At 52.4% G+C, this 21548-nt stretch overlaps 1 protein-coding gene across 5 annotated transcripts; it reads right to left on the minus strand.

Moving 5' to 3' along the window:
* Positions 1 to 2811: 2811 nt before the first annotated feature.
* On the minus strand, positions 2812 to 21387 carry Siglec1 (sialic acid binding Ig like lectin 1). Of its 5 annotated transcripts, XM_040746317.1 has the most exons (23): positions 21097 to 21386; positions 20757 to 20934; positions 20584 to 20659; positions 19777 to 20136; positions 19205 to 19501; positions 17988 to 18254; positions 17476 to 17730; positions 15501 to 15800; positions 14557 to 14814; positions 12950 to 13270; positions 12320 to 12577; positions 11717 to 12019; positions 9852 to 10112; positions 9442 to 9753; positions 8765 to 9016; positions 8233 to 8502; positions 7894 to 8145; positions 7288 to 7593; positions 6510 to 6770; positions 4927 to 5229; positions 4585 to 4687; positions 4148 to 4220; positions 2812 to 3742 (listed from the first exon to the last, which is right to left on the minus strand). In XM_040746317.1, the coding sequence occupies exons 3-23, from the start codon at positions 20630 to 20632 to the stop codon at positions 3701 to 3703; spliced, it is 5103 nt and encodes a 1700-aa protein (XP_040602251.1). In that variant the 5' UTR covers positions 20633 to 20659; positions 20757 to 20934; positions 21097 to 21386; the 3' UTR covers positions 2812 to 3700. The 5 variants fall into 5 exon arrangements, with proteins under 5 accessions (XP_040602251.1, XP_040602250.1, XP_012967720.1 ...); XM_040746316.1 differs by having other exon boundaries at positions 20757 to 21386; XM_013112266.3 differs by having other exon boundaries at positions 2812 to 3806; positions 20757 to 21385.
* Between the last annotated feature and the right edge of the window lie 161 nt (positions 21388 to 21548).

A 21548-nucleotide genomic window follows, 5' to 3' on the forward strand; every position in this document is an offset into this window, starting at 1 on the left:
CAACACCAAGGTAAAGAGGTAGATTTTTAAAAATAATCTTCAAATTTTCTCAAGTGAGCACACCGATTCAACCTTCTCCAGAAGCTCCATCACGGCTCCTGCCAATCCCTTTAGACATCACTGTATTGACATCTGTTCCGTTGCTTAACCCTTCCCTGTCCTTGGTCTTCATTGTGAACCTGATTGCATTTAGCATCACCTAGGAGACGCACCTCAGGGCGGGTCGGTGAGGATGTTTCCAGAGAGTTTTAAGTAAAATGGGAAGACCCACCCCAAACGTGGGCAGCAGTACCTGATGGACTGGGCACAAAGAGAACAGGTAGGAAGCAATGAAAACCACCGTCACTGGTCTCTCTCTGCTTCCTTGCTGACATAATATGACCAGCTGCCTCTGGCTCCGCCCCACCCCGCAGCTAGAGCCACTTGGCTGCCCCCTTCTCCACCAAGGTGAGACTGGGACCCCAACTGTGAGTCAAAAAAGCAAGCTTCCTTAAGTTGCCTTTCTCACTGATGCGGCCGGGAGAAAAGTAACCAGTACACCCAGCTGTGGCACCCGCCGCCAGCCCCTCCCTCTGAACACCTGAGAACCGTACTCATATGGCCCTCTGCAGGTTCAGCTTCTCAAATCCCTGTGGACGTGCTGCAGTCTACCGAGCCATCCCACTGCTGTCATGTATTTATTTCACTTTCTGGCTGTGATGAATGATGTTGTTACGAAATTCTAGTACACCCTTATTCTTCCTGAGTAAATGCCCAAGAATAGAATGTCAGGGTCAAGGGAAGAATATTTTACCCTTAATGGACATTGGCAAATCATTTCACATGCTGTCATGTTTAAAGTATGACACCATTTTTATAAAGCCCAAACACAGGAAAAATCACATCTATGGTGTTAGAAGTCGAGCTAGTAGCTACACTTGGCGGGGGTTGGGAGTTATTCTGGGGTGATTGTGGGGCTGGGGGTTATTCTAGGGTGCTGGTGGGGGTGGGGCTATTCTGGGGTGCTGGCCTTTCTGTTACTTGATCTGATGTGGATTATATGGATGTGCTCCCCTTTGGAAATGCCATTGAGCTAACACGCTTACCGTGTATGTTGTGTTTGAATTACAGGTTAATTTCAGAAGTCTAAGGCTTCACACCACTGGGATTGACCCAAAGAGCTTCTCTGTGCGCTCTTCAACACAGCCCCTTGGAAGGACATGTAAACTGACGAAGACTCCAAGTCACATGTTCCCAAACCCACTGTGCCCACCACCCCATAGTCATTCCTGTTAGCCTGGAACTTCTTGCTACACTAGGTTTGTTCTCTCCTTGTCCTGCTTCTGGATTAAAGCTGGTTTTCTGCCCTGCTAGTCAACAAAAATATACAAGAGATAAGTGTCACCTGCCATGTGCCAAACCTGTGCTGGTTCTTAGGAGTGAGCAGCCCATCATAGGAGCCGTGAGGAGCAGGAAGGGACACAGATGACATCAGCAGACAGTATGAGGCAAGTGTCCTGTGATTTACACGCCCTGGCCACATGCCCACAGAATTTAATACTTAAATTCTCTGAATTCTACCCTAGACATTTTGGTTGCAAAAGAAAAATGACTCCAGTTGTATCCTGGAATGGAAGTTTATTGGAGGAATACGCTAGTCAGGCTCCTGGAGAAAATACGGCATTCACGCACAAAAAGAAATGGGGCCTGAGGAGGATCAGAAGTTCAAGGTCATCTCCTCTCAGCTACATAATGCCACTGAAGTCAGCCTGAGCTACACGAGCCCCTGTCTGGGATAGGGAAGGAAGGAAAGAAGGGGAGGAAGAAAGTGTGCCTAGAACAAGCAAGAGCACCACCTCGGCCGTACAGTTCCCCGAGTCAGTCCCAACCTTCCAGCCTCAATTCCGACTCCACTACTCTGCAGGTTCTCAGCTCCAGATCCTTTGATCCTCCCACCGTCTACTACCGGGCTACAGCAGGAGTCCCCAACCCACCGTAGGCCAGGTTCCCCTCCATCCCTGACCTCTCAGGAGCACTCCATTCCTGGTGATACTCAGTGTTTTAACAGACTCTGGAGCATGGGTGTTCAAGAAATGCATAGTTGTTCCCTTTTCCGTGGAGAGAGATGTATGTAGAGCAGGAACAAGGATGCTTGTTCATACGTGAACAGGTAACACCCCTGTCTGCTCCTCATTCTTGAGCTGGTACAGCTGCAGGGGTGGGATGGGTGGGATGAGTTACTTCTTCCAGGGGCAGACCCTGTACAAAGATGTCTGCCTGGCATGCCCTTGCCCTCCTGAGTGTGGTGGTTTAAATGAGAATGGCCCCCATAAGCCTGTGTGCTTGAGTACTTTGTCCCTGGTTGATGAACTGTTTGGGAAGGATTAGGAGGTGTGGCCTTGTTGGAGTAGGTGTGTCACTAGGGGTGAGCTCTGAGATTTCAGAAGCCCACACCAGGCCTAACCAGGCCTATTCTCTCTCTCTCTCTCTCTCTCTCTCTCTCTCTCTCTCTCTCTCTCTCTCTCTCTCCCTCTCCCTCTCCCTCTTCCTCCATCATCTCTGTTTCTCTCTCCTTTCTGTCTCTTTCTCTCTTTCACTGTATGTCTTTCTGTCTCTCTAACTCTTTTTCTCCCTGCTGCCTGGGGTATAATGCTCTCAGCTACTGCATCAATGTCATGACTGTCTGCCTCCCACCATGATGATCAAGGACTAACCCTCTAAAACTATAAGCAAGTCCCCAGCTAAATATTTTCTTTTAGAAGAGTTATCTTGTTCATCGTGTCACTTTACATCCAAAGAACAGTAACTAAGACACCTAGGGATCACCAAACCTTGGTTTCCTCAGTTTTATTATATAAGAGGGATTGCTCCTTTCAGGAAACTCAGAACCAGAACATCCAGGGACTGAACCAGAGCCTAGCTTGACAATGGCACTCTCTGTAATGTCAAAAGTCCTAGGTCTGAGTCTATTGTTGGGGTCTTTGAGAAATACAGGTTCCAAATGTAGTCAAGACTCGGAATAAAAAGTACATTTCCCAGGCTCCCTTTCAGCAGTGTGTCTATGTGACCAAATTGTAGCTGATGAGAAGTGAGTAGAGTCGACAGCTGTACTCTCCCTTTCTGTGGAGCATGGGAACAGGGGCGGCCTTCACTCCACTCTTCCTTCTCACTGTAGGACCAAGCCCACCACAATCACCCAAGCTTCATAATCAAAGGCAACATTTGGGAGATGGAGAAGAGCAAGATTCTGAGCCCCAATGTCTTATTCCACCATAGCATAGCCAGAATAGGAGAGAAAAATAAAACTCTGTCACCCTCAAGTCACTGTATTCGGTCTCTGTTAAAACAGCTTGACTTATAATCTGTCTGGTACAGAGTATCGTAGCAAGTCCGTGAGGGCCCAGATGCTGTTCTAGCCAATCAAGAAAGTCCAAGGTGGCCTTTGAAGAGAAAGAGGCAAAGGGACACAGAGGAAAGCTTCACAGAGAAGCGTGGGCAGCATGGCTGGCTCAGTCTCAGGGCCCTGGAGGCAGCAGGTTGACCTCCACTTCACCTCTCTCCATCAGATTTGCTTAGGAGCAAGAGGCTTGGAAGGCAGGTCACAGAAAGTCGGATGCTACTGTGTTACCTGTACAGAGGTAGGCAGGACATTTTCACAACACCTGAGTTGTCAGACAGTGGCAGCCACCTCCTCCTGAGGGCCGATAAGTCATCCACCAGCTCATGATGACATTCCATGGGTGGCTGCATCCAGTGCTAGGAGCTTCCCATAAAGAAAACCTGGGTCACAGAGGGTCCCACACCGACTTGTCCTAGGAAGAGGTCATCTGCAGAAGAGGAATATACTAGGGAAGGGAAAGTGACCTCTTTCTCCTGGTTAGGTGACAGGCAGGCTCAGACTTGAGGAAGAAAGACTTCAAACTGGGGGGTGGGATCAGAAAATATGTCCTGATAAAGCTACCCGTGCCACCAAGTCACACACCCAGCAAACACAGCTACCCCAAGCCTCAGTCAAAAAGGTTTTCCCTATTCCCCAAGGAAATCTGGGCCCCTGTGCTTCTCTCCTGACCACTGCTGGTCCCAGGGCTGCCCTATAAATGGGAACGCTGTCTGGATGTCAGAAGGACACTGTTGCACCTACACAAGCCCACATGTGTCAAATGGATACCTGCATAGTATCTTTATGAGTGGCCATCTCTGCTGAATTCTCCTTCACATTCATCTTATGAGAATGCCTCTTTCTACAGGGGCAAGAGCAGACTCAGTAAGAATCCCCACCCTGCAGCTACCCAGCCTCCCCACTGCATCCCCAGAGCAAAACAGCCCCGGACAGACAGTGTGGAGTTCCTTGTTTGTCCCCCTACCCCACCCCAGCTCTTCCTTCAGAACAGAGTAGATGTAAGCAAAGGAAAGGCACTGCATGATAAACAAACCATAGAGGTGATTTGGGAAGGGATGCCCACATTTGGAGAGGGCAGGATAGGAAATCTGAGGGCTGTGAATTCTGTAAGGGAGAGTTTCCCTCAGAAGATTTGGGGGATGATGGGGGAGAAGAGGATGAGCAGAATGAAGTATTCCAGTCCCCCCCCTCAGTTCTGGACCCACCTCCATGTGTGCCAGGCTCCTAGGCCCAGCAGCAGGCACAGAAAGCCCACCAGAAATGCCAGGACCCAGAGCAACCGCTGGAGCAGCTGTAGTCGGTGCAAGGCTGAAACATGAAGGAGAAGCTGAAGGAGCTCTCTGGGTTTCAGGCCCACCACTCCCTCCCGCAGTGACTACAGCAGAACGGATTTAACTTTCACTTCATCTCCAAGCCCTGTGCAAGGGAGCTCCAAGTGATCCATTTGGACTAGACAAACACGTTGTCTGGAGGAAGAAGGGATCTGGGAAGGACACGAGAATTCTGTGCAGAGTGGTTCCAGTGGCTGGTAGAGCCATCCTCCTCACCTGTGGTCCCAAAGTAGGCCGAAGCTGAGGCAGAGCCCAGGACGTTGGAGGCAGTGCACACATACTCCCCCCGGTTGCTGGGTCCGAGTTCCACTATGTCCAGTCTCAAGGCATTAGGGGAGGCAGAGACGTGAATGTGTGGCTGGGTGGGAATGCCCTGGGGTTGGTTGGAGGCTACTAGTTGACTGCCCAGGTGGAGGGTGAGGCTGGCCAGGGGCTCGCTGTCCACTCTACAGTCGAGGATGCCCTGGAGGCCACCCTGAGGCTCCACAAACGCTGTCAGAGTGGGTGTCTTGGGAGGATCTGTGGGGAGGAAGAGTGTGGTGACTGGAAAAATCGACTACAGCTCCCTCTCTAGACTGTGACTTTGCAATCCTCACTCCTAAGGCAAAAGGGACATTGTGGGGGATGGGGAGGTAGTGCATATACACTGCACACACACATACACAGGATATGCATACACATTTTTTAAAGTGACATTGTGGGACTTTGGTGTAACATGTTGGGAGTCAATATGTAACACAAAAAATAAAAACTGATATTGGGGTTCAAGCTTCAAGCTGAAGATCAGAAAAAGCAAAGCAGTCAGGCCACTAGCTCTTACCTCTACCTCAGGCTGAAAGGACTGTCCTGTCCTCAGGGTGGTTGGACAATAAATCTCCCCACCAAACCTCAGACTGCAATCCTGTCTCCACCAACCTCAGACCTCAATCCCAGATTGCTGCCTCTTCCTTTTATACCTCTCAAATCCTGAGATTAAAGGCATGTGATCCCAAGTGCTGAGATCACCTTTGTGTGAGCTGTTTCTCTTTAGGACTAAATCAATGTTGTGTAACTCAGTGTGGCCTTGAGCTAACAGAGATCCATCTGCTTGTCTCTTGAGTCCTGGGATTAAAGGTGCGTGTCACCACCGCCTGGTTCTATGGCTTGCTAGTATGTCTGCTGGGATTAAAGGTGTGTAATACCACTGACTGACCTCTATGTCTTGTGGCAAGCTTTGCTTTCTGAACCCTCAGGCAAGCTTTAATAAATCATAAATAATATATCGCCATACTTTGGAAACTGGATATCAAGATGTTCTGCAGTTTCTCTTCTGCTTCCAGAAACAACCATATGGAAAGCTCAGGCCATCCTGCTAGTCACACATGGCCTATCTGCAGTCACCACATGAGGCATTTTAGACTGTTCAATCTCAGCAGAGTCACTAGACAGCTGCAGCCAGGAGACCAGAACTGAGCCCTGCCTGAATTTCTAACTCATAGAATTGTGAATTTAGGATAGCATGTTACCAAGCAGTAACTAATTGATGCAGCTTGGGGTTGGTGAAGAATGGAGTGGGAGGACCAAGGCTAATGATGGCCTAGTATGCACCAGGCACTCAGTTGCTTTATCTTCTGTATTCATGCCAAGAGGATAGGATGAATGTGTCCTCCGTTTCAAAGGTGGGGAACAAAAGCAAAGCTACACAACCACATACAACCGGCCAGTGGGAAGACCCCATGCCTATGAAGCTCTTATTCTAGCAGAGGAAAAGACCTGATGCAAGCCAGTGAGAGACCAGGCAGAGGTGGAGTCATACTCACACAGGACACGGAGCATGACAGGAGCAGAGGTTGTGACCCCAGTGGGGAGTTCAGCCCTGCAGTGGTACAGTCCAGCCTGAGCCCGGGTCACATGGGTGAAGGAGAGCATGGGTGTAGGATCTGTATGTAACAGATGGCGATTCCAGTACCAAGTGACAGTAGAGTTGCCCATGGGCTTGGAGCCCCCAGGGAGATGACAGCTTAGGTTCAGGGCTATGCCCTCTGGAACATCCAAGCCTGGCTCAGCCACCACATGTATATCTGTGGTACACGACAGGTAAATGGTCAGGGATGGTACATTGTGGGGTGACCTCAATCTATCTTGGGCTCAAGGCCCACCACGGTGGGGCTGTGTCTCTCCTTAGACTGATCATTAAAAACAGCCTGACTACAACTGTATCCTGAGGTCCCAATGACAGGGCTGTGCCTCCAGCATCAGAGGTCATCTGAAGTGTGAGGCTGCACCTTGCCCTCAGACTGGAATTCCCAAAGGTGGGCTTCTGTCTTGTTCCCACCCCAGACTTCCTCAGTGAAGGGTGCATGAATTCAGGATATGTCTCTCTCCATAAGGCATTAATAACCTTCCTGACTTTGATGGTAGGGCTGGGCCATCCTCTTGGGATAGTCTACCCCTTCACTGAGAACTGTGCCTCTTCCCGCTGATTAGGCTTCCCAGGAATGGAGTAGTCACTTCAGCACAGAAGGCCCTCACATGGGATCCAGGCCCCAACACAAGAATCCCAAACCCTCACACCCTCCTCACCCCTGTCCCACTCACCAGTCTCCTTTGGGAGCCTCTGGGTGGTACTGATGGAGCCCAGTGCATTTCGGGCTGTACAAACATAGGTGTTGTCATCACCTCCAGTCAAACCTTGCACCTGCAGTCGAAGAGCATTTCGGGCTACCTGGATGTGACCCGTCCCTGATGCAGAGCTGTGAAGCTCACGACTGGCAGCCAGCACTTTGCCATTGTGGGATAGGACCAGCTCAGCGGGTGGTTCACTGTCCACAGTGCACTGTATCACGACCATGAGCCTGGTCCTCGAGTCCCGGAAGGAAGACAGGACAGCATCCCGAGGGGCATCTAGAGGTAGGGCAGAACACAGATGGGGGACCTGCCAAGGCACCAATGACTCACTGCCCATCTGCCCAGTGTTGGCGAGGCCAAAGTTTCTAGAAATTCCGCCTTATCAAGAGAGTGGGCAGAGTCCTTCATCAGGGTTCCTAGGGCCATAGTGTCTCCATCTTCATCACTAATGCCCTCTTTCCCCCCAAATGCCCCTTTCTAGACCCTCTGTAGTGCCACGCCCACCCTAGCCAAGTGCTGAAAGCACCCTCTGCCGCCCTCACCCTGGAAAGCCACAGACAAGGAGCCCCTGCTCACAGAGAACTTGCAGGGTGGCGGGTCGGGAGCTGCGCATGCCCTGATTATCATGCACCTGGCAAAAGTAGGCGCCGGCATGAGCCCGTGTAGTCGCCAGGAACTGGAGTGAGGAAGCTGGTCCCTCCTGAAGCCAACGGCCGTTGTGAAACCAGGCGTAGAGGGTGGGTGGGAGTGCAGCAGGATCCTCGCAGGTCACTGTCACAGGCGTCCCCTCGGGCACCATAGCAGAGGGGTCCATCACTACTTGTACACCTGAACCAAGGAATCCAGGTCAGCTTGGCCCAGCTAGACATGACAGGCAGTTCTCTTCCCTGCAGCCTTGGTCTAGCCCTGTTTCACCTTCTAGCCGAAGCTCCAGGGATGTGTTGGCCTTGCCCAATGGGCTGTGGGCAGAGCAGCTATAGAGACCCTCATCGCTAGGCCTTGGGTCCCGAAGCTCTAGGCGCAGGGTGTTAGGGACAGAGGCTTCCGTTGAAGAGGCTAGAAGGTGGCCACCACGGCTGAGAGCTAGCTGGGCAGGTGGGCGACTATCCACAGTACATAGAACCAGGACCAGCCGCCTGCCTTGGGTCTCTAGGAGGTAGGTCAGCCGCAGGCTTCGGGGAGGATCTGTAGAGATCCAGGAAGCACACGGAGTTCAGAAGCAGACTTGGGAAGGACAGTTTGCAAGTAGCAGAAGAGTTCCCCAGCGTCCAGTCAGGGCCTCTGCTCCTGTCCCCATCTCCCACAACGCTTAAGGTCCCTTGTCCAGTGCTCCGCAGCTGGCTGGTAGCTGAGTTCTTAGGCTGCACACTAGGGAGTTCTTCCATGCCCTGATCCCTGTGAGTTTCTATCACTCTTTCCACTACTACCCACACCCAGCCACACTCACAGAGGACATCCAGGGTGACAGGTCTGGAGAGATGAGGTGCCTGGCCAGGGAGCCCCACACCACAGCGGTAGGAGGTAGCATCTAGGACTGTGACATTGGGCAGGGAGATGGAACGGGCACCAAGGAGCCGTTGCCCACCCTTGTACCATGTGTAGCTGAGTGGGGCCTGCTCGCTGGTCCATACCAAGCATGTCAGGTTCACCAGCTGCCCCTCCTGCACAGTGGCATTGGGCCACGCCGTCACGCGCACAGCTGGGGGAAGGAGGGAGTCACAAGTGAGGGTCTTAGACCTGTGGGAAACAAGCCATCGTCTCCACATGGGCCAGTCAGCTCTGCTACTGAGACACTCCAGGCTCCCCAGGAACACTCTTGCTAAAGGAGTTCATAAGTTGAACCTAGAGGTCATGAGTAGAGAGTTCTTCAAAGCCCAGACCATCCCGAGCCCCTCCCTGGCCCTGGCTAAGGGCAAATGGGTGAAAAGTGCTTCCTGTACAGCTGTGGTGTCTCTTGAGAGATGCCTTTTCTGGTTAGCTTTATGAACTGGGCACCCAGTTTTTAAACAAGGCCTTTCATGCACCCAAGTCCAGAAAACACACCCCTAATTAGCATAGGGTTGGACTTGTGCTTATGCTCTTAGGCTAGAATCTCACACATCTCCTCTTCTCTTCCACACTGACCCTGAGCATCGAAGTCAGCTGTAGCAGAGGCCTGGCCCAGTGTGTTGGTGGCCTCACAGGAATAGGTGCCATCGTCCTCCAGCCCTGTAAAGTGGATCTTCAGGCGCAATTCGTTGGAGCTCACAGTCACGTGCAGCCGGGGGTCACTGCTCGCCAGTTCCTCTGGGCCTTGTAGGGTAGAGGCCACAAGGCGGTTCCGGTGAAACAGCCGCAGCTGAGCTGGAGGGTCACTGAGTACATTGCACACCAGGAGGCCGAACCGTGCAGGGCTTGTGCTTAGCAGGGCGCTGAGTGTGGCCTGGCGTGGGGCGTCTACAGATGAGGAGGGTCAGGATGTGACTAGGGTGTCCCTCATACAAGTTCTGTTGTGGAACACCTCCCACCCCAGCATGAGTGAGAAACAGCCTTACAGGACACATGGAGGCTGACAGGGGCAGCCAGGCTGGCAGTAGCTGCGTCTGGAGCCTGAGCTTGGCAATGGTAGGCACCAGCTTGCCTCGGACTTATGGCTGCAATGCGGAGTGTGGATGAGGTTGACTCCGGAAGGGGCCGGCCATCCTGATACCACTGGTATGAGGTCCCCTCGGGGACCCCCAAGGGCACCTGGCAGCTCAGAACCACAGCTTGGCCCTCCTTGAGCTCAGGTGATGGTGAAACCTGAACCCAGGCCCCTGCAAGGAGAAAACGGGGTAGATGAGGGTTTGCCACCATCCCTCCCCTTGTTTGGTGCTGTTTGTGTCTCCAGAAGAGTGAAGACCTCAGTGCTGTGTCTGTAACTGCCAGGAGCCCCCGTTCCATGTCTGTAACTGCCAGGCGCCCCCTCAGGTCCGTGTCTTAGTCTTCCCTCCTCCTTCCTTGCCTGAATCTGCCTTGGGCTGGCTTTTCTTTTCACCACCTGAAGTATGGTTTTTTGGTTTGGGTTTTGGTTTGGTGTGAGTTGGTTGGTCTTTTGGTTTGGGTTTTTTGAGACAGAGTCTTACTCGGTAGCATAAGGCTGACTTAGAACTCATGACGTAGCCATGACTGGCCTTGAATTCAAGATGATCCTGAGGGCTGGGTCCAGTGGTATGTAACACATGAGGTCTGGGTTTTGTTCTGGACTCTCAGCTGCAGCAAGCGAGCCTCAGCAGAATGGAGGCCGTGGCTGCACTGCATCTGCATGTGGAGCCCCAAGGCCACAGAAACGCTCCCAGGGGATGGCTGGTCATGCCGAGGGCCACTAACCCGACTACAAGCTGGGCTCAGCATGAGTAGCCTAGGGTTGAGGGGAAGGCTGACACCAGCTGTTTTGCCACCCTTCTTTGGCCAAGTCCTTCACCCAGGATGTAGGTCCTGACAGCTCAGAGGGTGGGGAGTGGGCGTAGAGGGGTCAGGGGTCAGGCAGTGAGGAGGAGGGACAGCTAGAGCAGTGACGGAAGCTAAACTAGCCCACAGTTAGCAGGGCCGCCATGCGTGTTCCTTCAAGATGTTCCCACAGTCCTCAGTCTCTCTGCATAAGAATGGATGTAATAAATTAGGACAGACAGACAGAACCAAAGTGTCCCAAATTGTTACTGCTTCACATTCTGAGAGAAGTGTGTGTCTCTTTGGCCCTGGCCTTATGGATACTACCTTTCTTTTTTTCTGGTACATTTACCTATAAAGACATTTTGCATTGTTTTGTTGAGATGTATGTACCCCAGGCTGACTTTGAGCTTGCTATCTCTTTGCCTCTGCCTACTGAAATGCCTGGCTTACAGGTGTGTGCCACCATGGATGCCTGTTCTAGGAGACTGTCTATAGAGAATATATATGCATATGTATACATATATAATATATGAATATATATTACACATGAATATATGTATATACATATATGAATAAATAAGATGAATATTATTTGTAAGAATATGTATATATACACACATGTATAACATGCATGTGCTGGATTTTATATGAGAATGTTTAAGTCAAACAAAACTACATTACAAAATAAGTTGTGTTAGAAAACTCTCTAGCCAGCTGGGCATGGGAGCTCACATCTGTAATCTTAGCCCTAAGGAAGCTGGCTCAGATACATAGTAAGTTCGGAGATTCCCTGTCTCAGCAGGAAGGGAGGGAGGGCAGGCCACAGCCGAAACAAGCCTCCTGCTTGGCTGCCTCTGCTTCCTTATGGGCACTGCAGTTAGCGCAGGCTGCAAACAGCATGTGTCTGCACGGAACTCACAGCACAGTGTCCAGCTCCAACAGTTCTAGATCTCGGGGTCCACCCTAGTGTCAGAGGGCTGACACTTACCTCTGACCTGGAAGAAGAGTGAACTGTTGGCTGATCCGAGAACATTTGTGGCCTCACAGTGGTAGCTTCCTGAATCCTCAAGACCTAGTTCTTGAACCTCTAGCTTCAGGGAGTTGGCTGTGGCCTTGGCCTGGATCCTGCCGTGGGATGGACGCTGGGGTTCCAAGTTGGTGGCCAGGAGGTGCTCCCCACGGAATAGAGACAGGTGAGCCAGGGGACGGCTGTCCACAGTGCAGATGAACACAGCCATGTGGCCCTGACCCACGTCCAGGAGGGCTGACAGCTTTGGAGGCTCTGGGGCATCTGCATGAACCGGGGCAGGGATGGCTACTCAGGCTGTGGTAGCCAATCTCACTACATCCTAGCTGCCACACTGTGTCCCCTCCTTTTCTATATACTCCATATACCCATCTGGTCATTCTAGGTTGGCATTTATCTCCCTAGCCCCAACCCCAACTCGCCATCCCCCAGGTCTCGCCATCCCCCAGGTCCCTTGCTCTCTTGGCTCCTCCACCCTTCAGGCCCCTCCGTCCTCCTGGTCCACTAACACATACTCCCGTCCCCTCTGCCCTCCAAGCTGTGATGCTCTTAGCCATCACCCACATAGCACACTTAGGACCACAGGAGCTGAGAGCTGAGCCCCATCTTCAGCGAGGAGGCGGCAGGCATAGACGGCAGCATCAGTCCTGGCCACGGGCCGCAGCCTTATAGTCTCCAGTGGTCCCTCGGTCCACAGCACTCCATTCCGGAACCAGGAGAAGTTGGCAGGGCCGACAGCAACTTCCTGGCTCACATTGCAGGTTAGGTTGGCCTCTGTGCCCTCGCGCAGTGTGTCCGACGGTGTGATGGCCAGGACAGTAGCTGGAGGATAGTCAGCATGAGCTCACTAGAGACAGGCTTCTCTCCGGTTAGCCTCACTTAAAGCCCACCCTGGCCCAGGCTCAGGGTTCCAACTTTGAGCAGGGAAGAATGGAGAGAAAAGCTAATAAGATGTGGGGGCGTAGAGGGGCACGGAAAAGGGATGGAGAGCAAGGGAGACCCCCTGTACTTTCTCAGTGGTGAGCCTTGAAGTCCCAGGTTGGTCCCCGTCCCTTGGTGTAGAGGGAGGGACATTGAAGCTCCCTCTGCTTCCTCCCATTTTGTGGGCAGAGGTCATTTTGCCCGGTCAGTTTGCTAAATGCAGGGGCATTCTGAGCTCTGGTTACGCTCCCTCAGCCCTTCTCTCCTCCTTACCCTTAGCGTTGAAGGTGGCTGAGGCAGAGGAGTTGCCCAATGTGTTGCTAGCCTCACACAGGTATACGCCCTCGTCCTCGAACACCGGGTTCTGGATCTCCACACGCAGTGAGTTGGAGGCTCTGCTGACCTTTGTACGTGGGGAGCAGCACCCACCCTTTGATGGCAGAGAAGTGGCCACAACGTGGCCCTTATGGAGAAGCCGTAGCTGGGCTGGGGGGTCGCTGTCCACTTGGCACAAGAGGAGGCCACGCCGTCCAGCCCCAACACCAGGGGTGTCCAAATCCAGCCTGGCAGTGAATGTGGGCTTTCTTGGGGGATCTACGGAGAGGAAGAGCATTAGGCACTCATTTCATGGCTACCGCGAGAGCTCCAGGGCCACTTCAGCCTGGCTAGGCTCCAAGAAGCACACGGAGCAATCACAAACAGCTGTGTAGGGTGGGCACAGTCAGGCAACACAGGCAGTCACCTGTGCTCCTCATCCTAAACTGTGCCCTGCTGCTGAAATGAGTCTTCCAGAAGGGGTGCCATTTTCGAGCTGGACCAAGGTATTGTATCATCAGTCACCTAGCATGTCCCGTCTACCTCCGAAGAGAGTTTCCTCACCGCAGCTCCCAAGACTGTCACTAAGCAATGTTTGTTCCACCTTTGTTTGTTCCCCAGCCCAGACCCTGAAGTACTAGATAATCCCTAGAACGTCCTCTCTAGCTTTGTTGTTGCAGTTTTGATGGTTAATAATACTGTCAACTTGAAGGCTCTAGAATAATCTTGGAGATGAACCTGGGGGCATGCCTGTGGAGTTCCTGGGGTGAATTCATTGAGGTGGTATGACCCACACTAAGGGTGGGTGGCATCATTCCACGAGCCAGCGTCCCGGCCTGAATAAAAAGGAGAAAGTGAGCTGAGCATCACCATCTGTCTCTGCTTCCTGACACCTGACTGCAGAACAGCTGCCCTCCGCCTGCGGCCTTGATAGACTGCACTCCCAGGCTGAGAGCCAAAGCAAGCCCTCCCTTCCTGGTGTTGTTTTGTGCAGCAGCAAGAGGAGTTACTAAGTGGTTCTAGCGATGAACACAGGGTCTTGTACGTGCTAGGCAAGTGATTAAAAGATGGTTCTGTTCTAGAGGTTTCTCCAAACATGTTGCCAAAAGACAGCTAGCAGACCATGCTCCCACATAGTCCTGTTCAGGCACTAGAAAACCCATGAGCACACCCACTGCGGGAGGCCCTCAAGTAAGACCCTTGTATCATCAAACCCTAGGGCTCATATGGTGCATCACCCTTGGGGGACACGGAGGAGCTGATCAGTCTGGGGGCACATGCTCATCTTTTGAAGAATGATATATGAGGGCAGGACAAGCTGGGGCCTGGAGCCATGGAACAACTTAGGAGCCAAGACTGGGCCTGGAGAGCAGGACGTAGGGAGTGAAAAAGGAGATCCGCCTTATTCATCCAACTCCCACCCTAGGTTGATAGGTTCATCGTGCAAGGCATATCACTGCTCTGTTGTGGACCCCAGGGTCGGGAGGACATGCAAGGGGATGACTGGTGGTCCCAACGGGATGATCCCACACAGTGGCCAGAGGCCAGAAGCCAGGCCAACTTACAGAACACAGTGAGGATAGCAGGCCGGGAGGGGCCGCTGGTGCTGGGGCCAGCCTGCGTTCTACAGTAGTAGGAGCCAGCATCCGTGCTGGAAGCTGCAGGAAGCAGGAGGGTGTTGCTGGATCCCTCAAGAAGTAGTGCTCCATTCAGGTACCAGGAAAAGCGAGTGTCAAATGCTAGGCTCAGGCCACTCCTGCAGCTCAGAGTCACTGCCTGTCCTTCCACAACCTGTGCTGAAGGGCTGATGAGGAGTCGGGCCACTGAAGGGGAACAGAAAATAGGCTTGGGTAGACAGCGAGGGCCCTGGCCCTCTGCCCCTGCTGCAGGAAGCCCTCTGGATTGCTGCTTTCTTCACATGCCTATTTGGGCTTTGTGGCCTTGAATGCCAATTTGAATGAACTGAAGTCCAGATTAGATCAAGACAGGCTTATGCCACCTGGCTTGAGGGCTGGAGATGAAGCTCAGTTGGTAGAGGGCTTACCTAGCGCGCCTGAGGCCAGGGCTTAGTCCCCAGCACTGCATAACCAGACATGGAGGGGAAAAAAGAAGCAACAAAAATCTGGCTGTGCCTCCCAGGGCCTTGGAAGAAAGAACAGTGCACGCTCCAACAACCAGACCCTATTTCCCCAACCTGTCTCCCACATCTAATGCCTAGCAAAGACTCTGCCCCCCAAATCTTAAGAAATAAAACAATGGATACCTATAAAGGACCCTCCAGGTACAGAGTCAGAGATGTAGGAGAGAATTAATCTGACCCAATGCATTTCCCTTCTTGCCCTCTCTTCCAGAAATCTCTAAGGTTGGAATGACCATATAACCCAGGTCTTCCATGGGACCTAGCCAGAGTTTGGTTCTCTCAGTTGAGTCCTTAGGACTGCTGGGGAAAGAGGCCTCCCCCCTGAACACCCTCCACGGTGCCCCCTGCTGCAGCGCATGCCCACATTACCGTTAGCACGGAAGTCCAGGCTGGAAGTTGCATTTCCAAGGGAGTTGGTGGCGGAACATGTGTACTCCCCACTGTCCTCTGGCTGCAAGTCTCGGATCTCTAGGCGCAGGGAGTTGGGGGCAGAGGAAATGCTGAAGCGAGGGTTGAAGTCATTTTCTCCGGAGCTGGAGGCCAGTGTGAGGCCTCCATGTGACAGTACCAGTGTGGCCAGGGGCTCACTGATCACAGAGCAATGGAAGATGCCCACAAGCCCAGCCTGTGTATCCAGGAAGGTAGTCAGGACTGGAGTAAGGGGCCGGTCTGTGTAGGAACCAGAGGTGGCTTGTCATCCTCAGACAGGTCCCTTCCTGGGTCCCCTGTTTTAGCCTATGCTTTCCCTTTGCCCCACAGAGCCCCGGAACAGCGTCACCTCAGACCCTCTTGAGCACTTGCTGAATACACTTTACCCCCTGGATGGGCAAATTGCTATTAGCCAGGCTAGACCTGGTGCCTACTCTGCAAACGGAGCTCAGGGCCCCAAATTAGGTTCTCACTTTGTAACCAGGCTGATCCCAAACTGGCGATCCTTCTGCTTCAGCCTCCCCAGTGCTAGATTACAGCAGTGTACTACCATGCCTGGCCAGCGCTTCATTTTAAAGATGAGAAACCTGGAACAGTCCAGGCAGAGGACAGTGACCAAAGGGACCATTAGCAGCACAGGACAAACGGACCCTGAGCATCTCCAAATGAGATGCTCCAAGTCAGACACCGAGTCACACCTGTGGCCTTCCCAATCAAGTGCATCTCAGGCAAATACAAACGGAGGCATAGCCTCCAAGGACAGGGAAAGAGCAAGGACTTCCGTAATCTGGAGTCAGCACCTCATTTCCTGGTGTGATCCTTGTGTGAGTTATGTACAGTGTGATCCTGGGAGATGCACACTAACAAGGCGAGGTATAAACAGGCCCCACACCTGCAACTCCAGGCACATACATACAGACGACTGTTCACTTACAACTGCTCTGCTCAGGATTTTTCACCTTCGTGGTGGTGTGAAAGTCGATATAAACTGTGCTTTGTCTAGGCTAGCGAATTACAGTATGACCCACTCTCGTGCTACTGAATGGTCAGCCATATATGGTGCCAATCGTAAGAGAGCCGCTGGCACTCTGGTGTATTGTACTGTCCGCAGGCTTTGGATGCAGGCATTCAGTGACTTCACAGACTATTGGCACTTAATTGTGAAGTAGGCTTGTGTTAGCTATCCTGACCCAAATATAGCTAACATGAGACTGGTGCGTGTTTAACCCTGACTGAACCAAACTCCTGCATTCAGTACCTGAACGTAGCAGATGCCTTTTCAGCTTAGAGTTTTTTTCTTTTTGTGACAGGATCTCACTATGTAGCCCTGACTAACCCAGAACTCACAGATATCTCACTAGCCTCTGCATCTTGAGCTCTGGGGTTAAAAGTGTGAGAAAAGTTCTTTGTGGTATAGCCCCATCGTAATTCTAAATGCACCTATAGGAAGGCATGTAAGTAACATGTGTACACATATACAGGTGTGTACAGAATAGTAGTGACATATATGTATATGCACATGTGTGCACATGTATGTATGTGGAATAAACAATACAACCCAGGTTTGCATGCAGAGACAGGATACAGTGTCTGCAACATGATGGCAACAGGCAGAGACTCTAGACTAAAGGTATATGAAGATTATTTGACTGTGTCCTGCAACTTTTCATAAGCTCAAACTTATTTCTAAGTAAAACACTTATAAACATGGGAGGAGACTCAGTCTGGGAAGGTCAGCCTTGTGTAGGGGTGCAGAGCTGGGCATGCGTTCAACCCCATCTGACTGCATAGTCCACACTTGGGCTAAGGGTCTTGAGGACGCTATACCAGGGACCCCCAACTTACTGGCAGGGACTCCACCCACCCTTTGGCCCTACTCTGGTGATGTCTGCTGCCCCACATACTGGTCACTTACATCTGACCACCACACTCACTGGGCCGGAGCGCTCACGGCCCTGGGCGTTCTGCACCTCACAGAAATAGAAGCCGGTATTGGCCCTGGTGACTGCAGGCAGGTGTAAAGCGGGGGCCTGGGCATCTTCCAGAAGAATGTGGTTCTTGTACCAGCTGTAGCGGAGCTCCTGGGGTGCCTCCTTGGGGATGCTGCAGAGCAGTGTCACTGTCTCGTTTTCCACGATGGGCCCAGCTGGGCTCATTTTGACCTCAACCACTGCAAGAGCAGCATAGGACACACCCTTCGAGTTCTGGGTAATAGCTTCAATCTCTACATGCTATAGTGAGCCTCACCCCATGCAGCAGGAGCCTCCTGGAGTTACCCAGTTCTCTTTACGCCATTTCCCAGGGCCCTCCTGACTTGCCCCCTGTGAGAAGGTAATGTCATGGGCACACAAGCCTCTGGTGCTGTCCCACCAGGACCACCAGGTCCCCTCAGCTTCCTGGTTAGATCCGGCCTCATCCAGGACTTACTGAAAACGTGGAGGCTGACGGGGGGTGACACCGTCGAGCCCACGCTATTCGTTGCTTGACAGGTGTAGACCCCGGAATCGTTCCAGCCCGCTGCAGACAGCTGCAGGACACGGCCGTCTGCTCCAAGGCTCACTCCATCCTTGAACCACTGCACAGAACTGACGGCAGGGTAGCTGCTGTTCACTTGGCAGGTGAGAGTGACTAGATCCCCCGGAAGGACGTTCTTTCCTGAGGAGCTGAGGAGAACCTCCACACCTTTGGGGGCATCTGCAAAGCACGATGGGATGCTGGGTATGGTACATGAGGATGCCAGAGTGTTTGGCACATTTCTTTCAAAACTCTGTTCTAAGGAAGATCCAAAACCCAGTGTCATTTGTCCTTTACCCCTTCCTGACGCATTCCTGTGAGGCTTTTCCAGTGAGGCTCTGAGAATGTGGTCCTGGCCTGTGTCTAGCTGTCAGTGGCTATCAACGGCCTGTGTGTTATAACACTGTCCACATTCTGTGTGGACGAGTTACATAGATAAGATCATAGGCACTTGCCAGGGAGCTGATGGTGCACGCCTTTAATCGGGAGACAGAGGCAAGCGGATCTCTGTGAGTTTGAGACCAGCCTGGTCTACAGAGAGTGCCAGGACAGGCTCCAAAACAATGCAGAGACCCTGTCTCGGGAAAAAAAAGATCATAAGCACTCTACTTGCCTTGGTGGCTTGCAGTAGCTACTGGAAAGGGGACTAGTCACTTCATGGCAGGGGGTCAAAGACAGCAAATATTGGCTCTCAGAAAAATTTATAAGCAAGGGACTAAGAATACTAAGAATCCCCATCCTGCCGTGTGTGCATGAGAATGGTGTGTGTGTGTGTGTGTGTGTGTGTGTGTGGTCACATACATGGGGTGCACACATATGCACATATATGTAGGCCAGAGGTCAACCTTGGCCACTTGTTTCTTCAGGCAGAGTCTTTCATTGACCTGGAACTTGCCAAGTAGGTTAGGCTGGCCAGCAAGCCCCAGAGATCCATGTGAAGTCTCTGTCTCCCTGACACTGGGATATAAGCATGGTCTGTTAGGGCTCAGCCATCTCTCTCCAATAGGGAGAGGTCTGAATGCACCTAACTGCCACAGGAAAAAAGGGTCTGTTCTTACGGACTAGGCAAGCTGTTTTTTGTAAAGGAGCCACAGAAACGGTGTTCGGTGACAAGGGTGTGACACACTCACGCTGCACTTGGAGGAAAAGCTCTTTCTCACTTCTGAGCATGGCCATCGAGAACTGGCAGCGCAGGGTCCGGCCATGGTCCTGCCAGGATAAGACCGTATGTAGGGTCTCCTGGTGACCGACGCCAGTGGGCTCGAGGCTTTGGTAACTGGAGATGACAGAATTAGTAGGGTCATGGCCTTCCCACTTCAGGCTGGCCTTCTCCTGTAGGCACACGTAGGGCGTGGAGCAATTGAAGTTCGCCTCCATGCCCTCACGCAGCTCCTTCGGGCCGGTAATAGTGGGAGCGCTGGGGTCCTCTGAAAACAAAGACAGGGAATCTCAGGGCTAGCCTTCATCTTGCCTTAAACCTCTGCCCCCAAAACTCCAACCAAAGGGTGAGCCCTTGTCAGGGGACCTCAAGGAAAGGAAAAATTTCAGTTGATCACTCCGCAGTGTCACAGAGGGAAATATGGTTAGGCCAAGACCAGTGCAGGAGCTGAGGCAGAAGACCTGGGTTAGACCCAGGCCAAAGGATAGGGTGGCATCAGTAGCCCGGGAGTCCCTGACAGTGGCCAGTCCTCAGCCTCCTCACTTGTCACAGTGATCTTGGTGCCTCTGACATCCGACCAGCGGTTGCCCTCACTGATCTCGAAGCGGAAGTTGTAGGTGCCGGAGTCCTCAAGCTGCAGGTCTCTGAGCATCAGGTTGCACACCTTGTGGTCCATGTTCCCCATCAGTTCGGCTCGGCCCCTGAAGCGCTCCGCCACCAGTGTGTGGTCCCCCGAGTGGCTCACCACCTGCCGCTTGCCTGAGTAGTCATAGTACCAGATGGCCGTGATGCCATCAGGAACCTCTACATTGGCAGGGAAGCTGAAGATGCAGGGAATGAGCAGGCAAGAGCCCTTCAAGCCCTGCACATCCTTGGGGCTGGAGACTCCCCATGTGGTCTGGCCTGGAAGTAGTAGGAGAAGGACAAAGGAGAAGGTGGGTGATATAGGCCTGCGGGTGCTTCAGAGCTCTATCACCTGCCCCAGAAAGGGTGCTCCAGACAGGCCCCAGGTCCTATCTTGTTCCTACAGTTCCCCAGCAAGGCCCTCTCAGTGCCCCGGGGATGGGATGTGCTCAGACGCATCTGACCTAAGTACAGTCTGGCTGCTGTGCTGGGTCCCAGAGGCCAGATGCTGTGAGAGACACCTTACCTAGTGTCCCAGAGGCCAGATGCTGTGAGAGACACCTTACCTAGTGTCCCAGAGGCCAGATGCTGTGAGAGACACCTTACCTAGTGTCCCAGAGGCCAGATGCTGTGAGAGACACCTTACCTAGTGTCCCAGAGGCCAGATGCTGTGAGAGACACCTTACCTAGTGTCCCAGAGGCCAGATGCTGTGAGAGACACCTTACCTAGTGAGAAGACAGAGGCCAGCAGTAGCAGAGAGAGCAGCACACACATCGCCAGTTCTCAGGTGAGCTCAGGTGCCTAAGAGAGCAATAAGACAGGCTGGGTGGGCACACAGAGACCTCTTAGGGACACCCTGGGGGCACCTTGGTCCCAGAGCCTGCAGGGTTTATCTCACCTGCTGTGTTGGCCAACCCAACAGGAAGGCAGGGTTCCTAAGAACTGCTGGGGCAGCCACCAGCAGGAAACCAGAAGCGTGTGTTCTTGACTCGGGGTGTGATTAGAAATGCCCTCACTTGGTGGCATGTGCCAGAAAGTCTTCTGTATTCCTTGACTCCTCCCCTTAAGGACGCAGCCTCAAGGCAGATGAGCAGTTATGTTTCTTTCCTTATTTCTCCCTTGCCCCTCCCTGTCACCCAAACCAGGAGTCTAGAGTTCAGAGACCCAGTGACTTACTCCAGCACACTCAGTAAGCACGGTGGGCTTGTTTGAGATTTGTCTCCTGCCCCAACCCTTACCAGCTACAAGTCAGAACGTATCTGACTGAACTTTCCAAAATGCTGAGACTGCTTGCTTGTTTGTAGACAAAGTTCTCAACGCTGTAGCTCACAATGCTCTCAAACTCACAGAATCTTCCTTCAGCCTCCTGATAAATGTTGGCTTTGAAAAGTCATTCCTCTCAAAAACCTTGGTGGCATCTCATTGCCCATGAGATTTGAAAGACCTCCATTTCTTACCTCATATGGCAGCCCCTGTCTCTGCACCTCACAGACTCACTCTGAGCCCAGGCTTGCGTCCTCTCTGGGTCCCTAGTTGCCCGGCTCAACCCCCATCATAAATGATCTTGGCTTGCAGAAGTCTTACTCAGCCTTCAGGATGCTGCACAAATCTGTAACTTCCCCTCTGGAGTGAGTCCTTATGGCCACAGCAGAGAAGTCTCTGTGTTTTCCTTCTTCTTGGCATTCACTCG

The sequence above is a fragment of the Mesocricetus auratus genome, unplaced genomic scaffold (genome assembly GCF_017639785.1).
Source record: "Mesocricetus auratus isolate SY011 unplaced genomic scaffold, BCM_Maur_2.0 Super-Scaffold_100004, whole genome shotgun sequence".
Taxonomy (NCBI): Eukaryota; Metazoa; Chordata; class Mammalia; order Rodentia; family Cricetidae; genus Mesocricetus; species Mesocricetus auratus.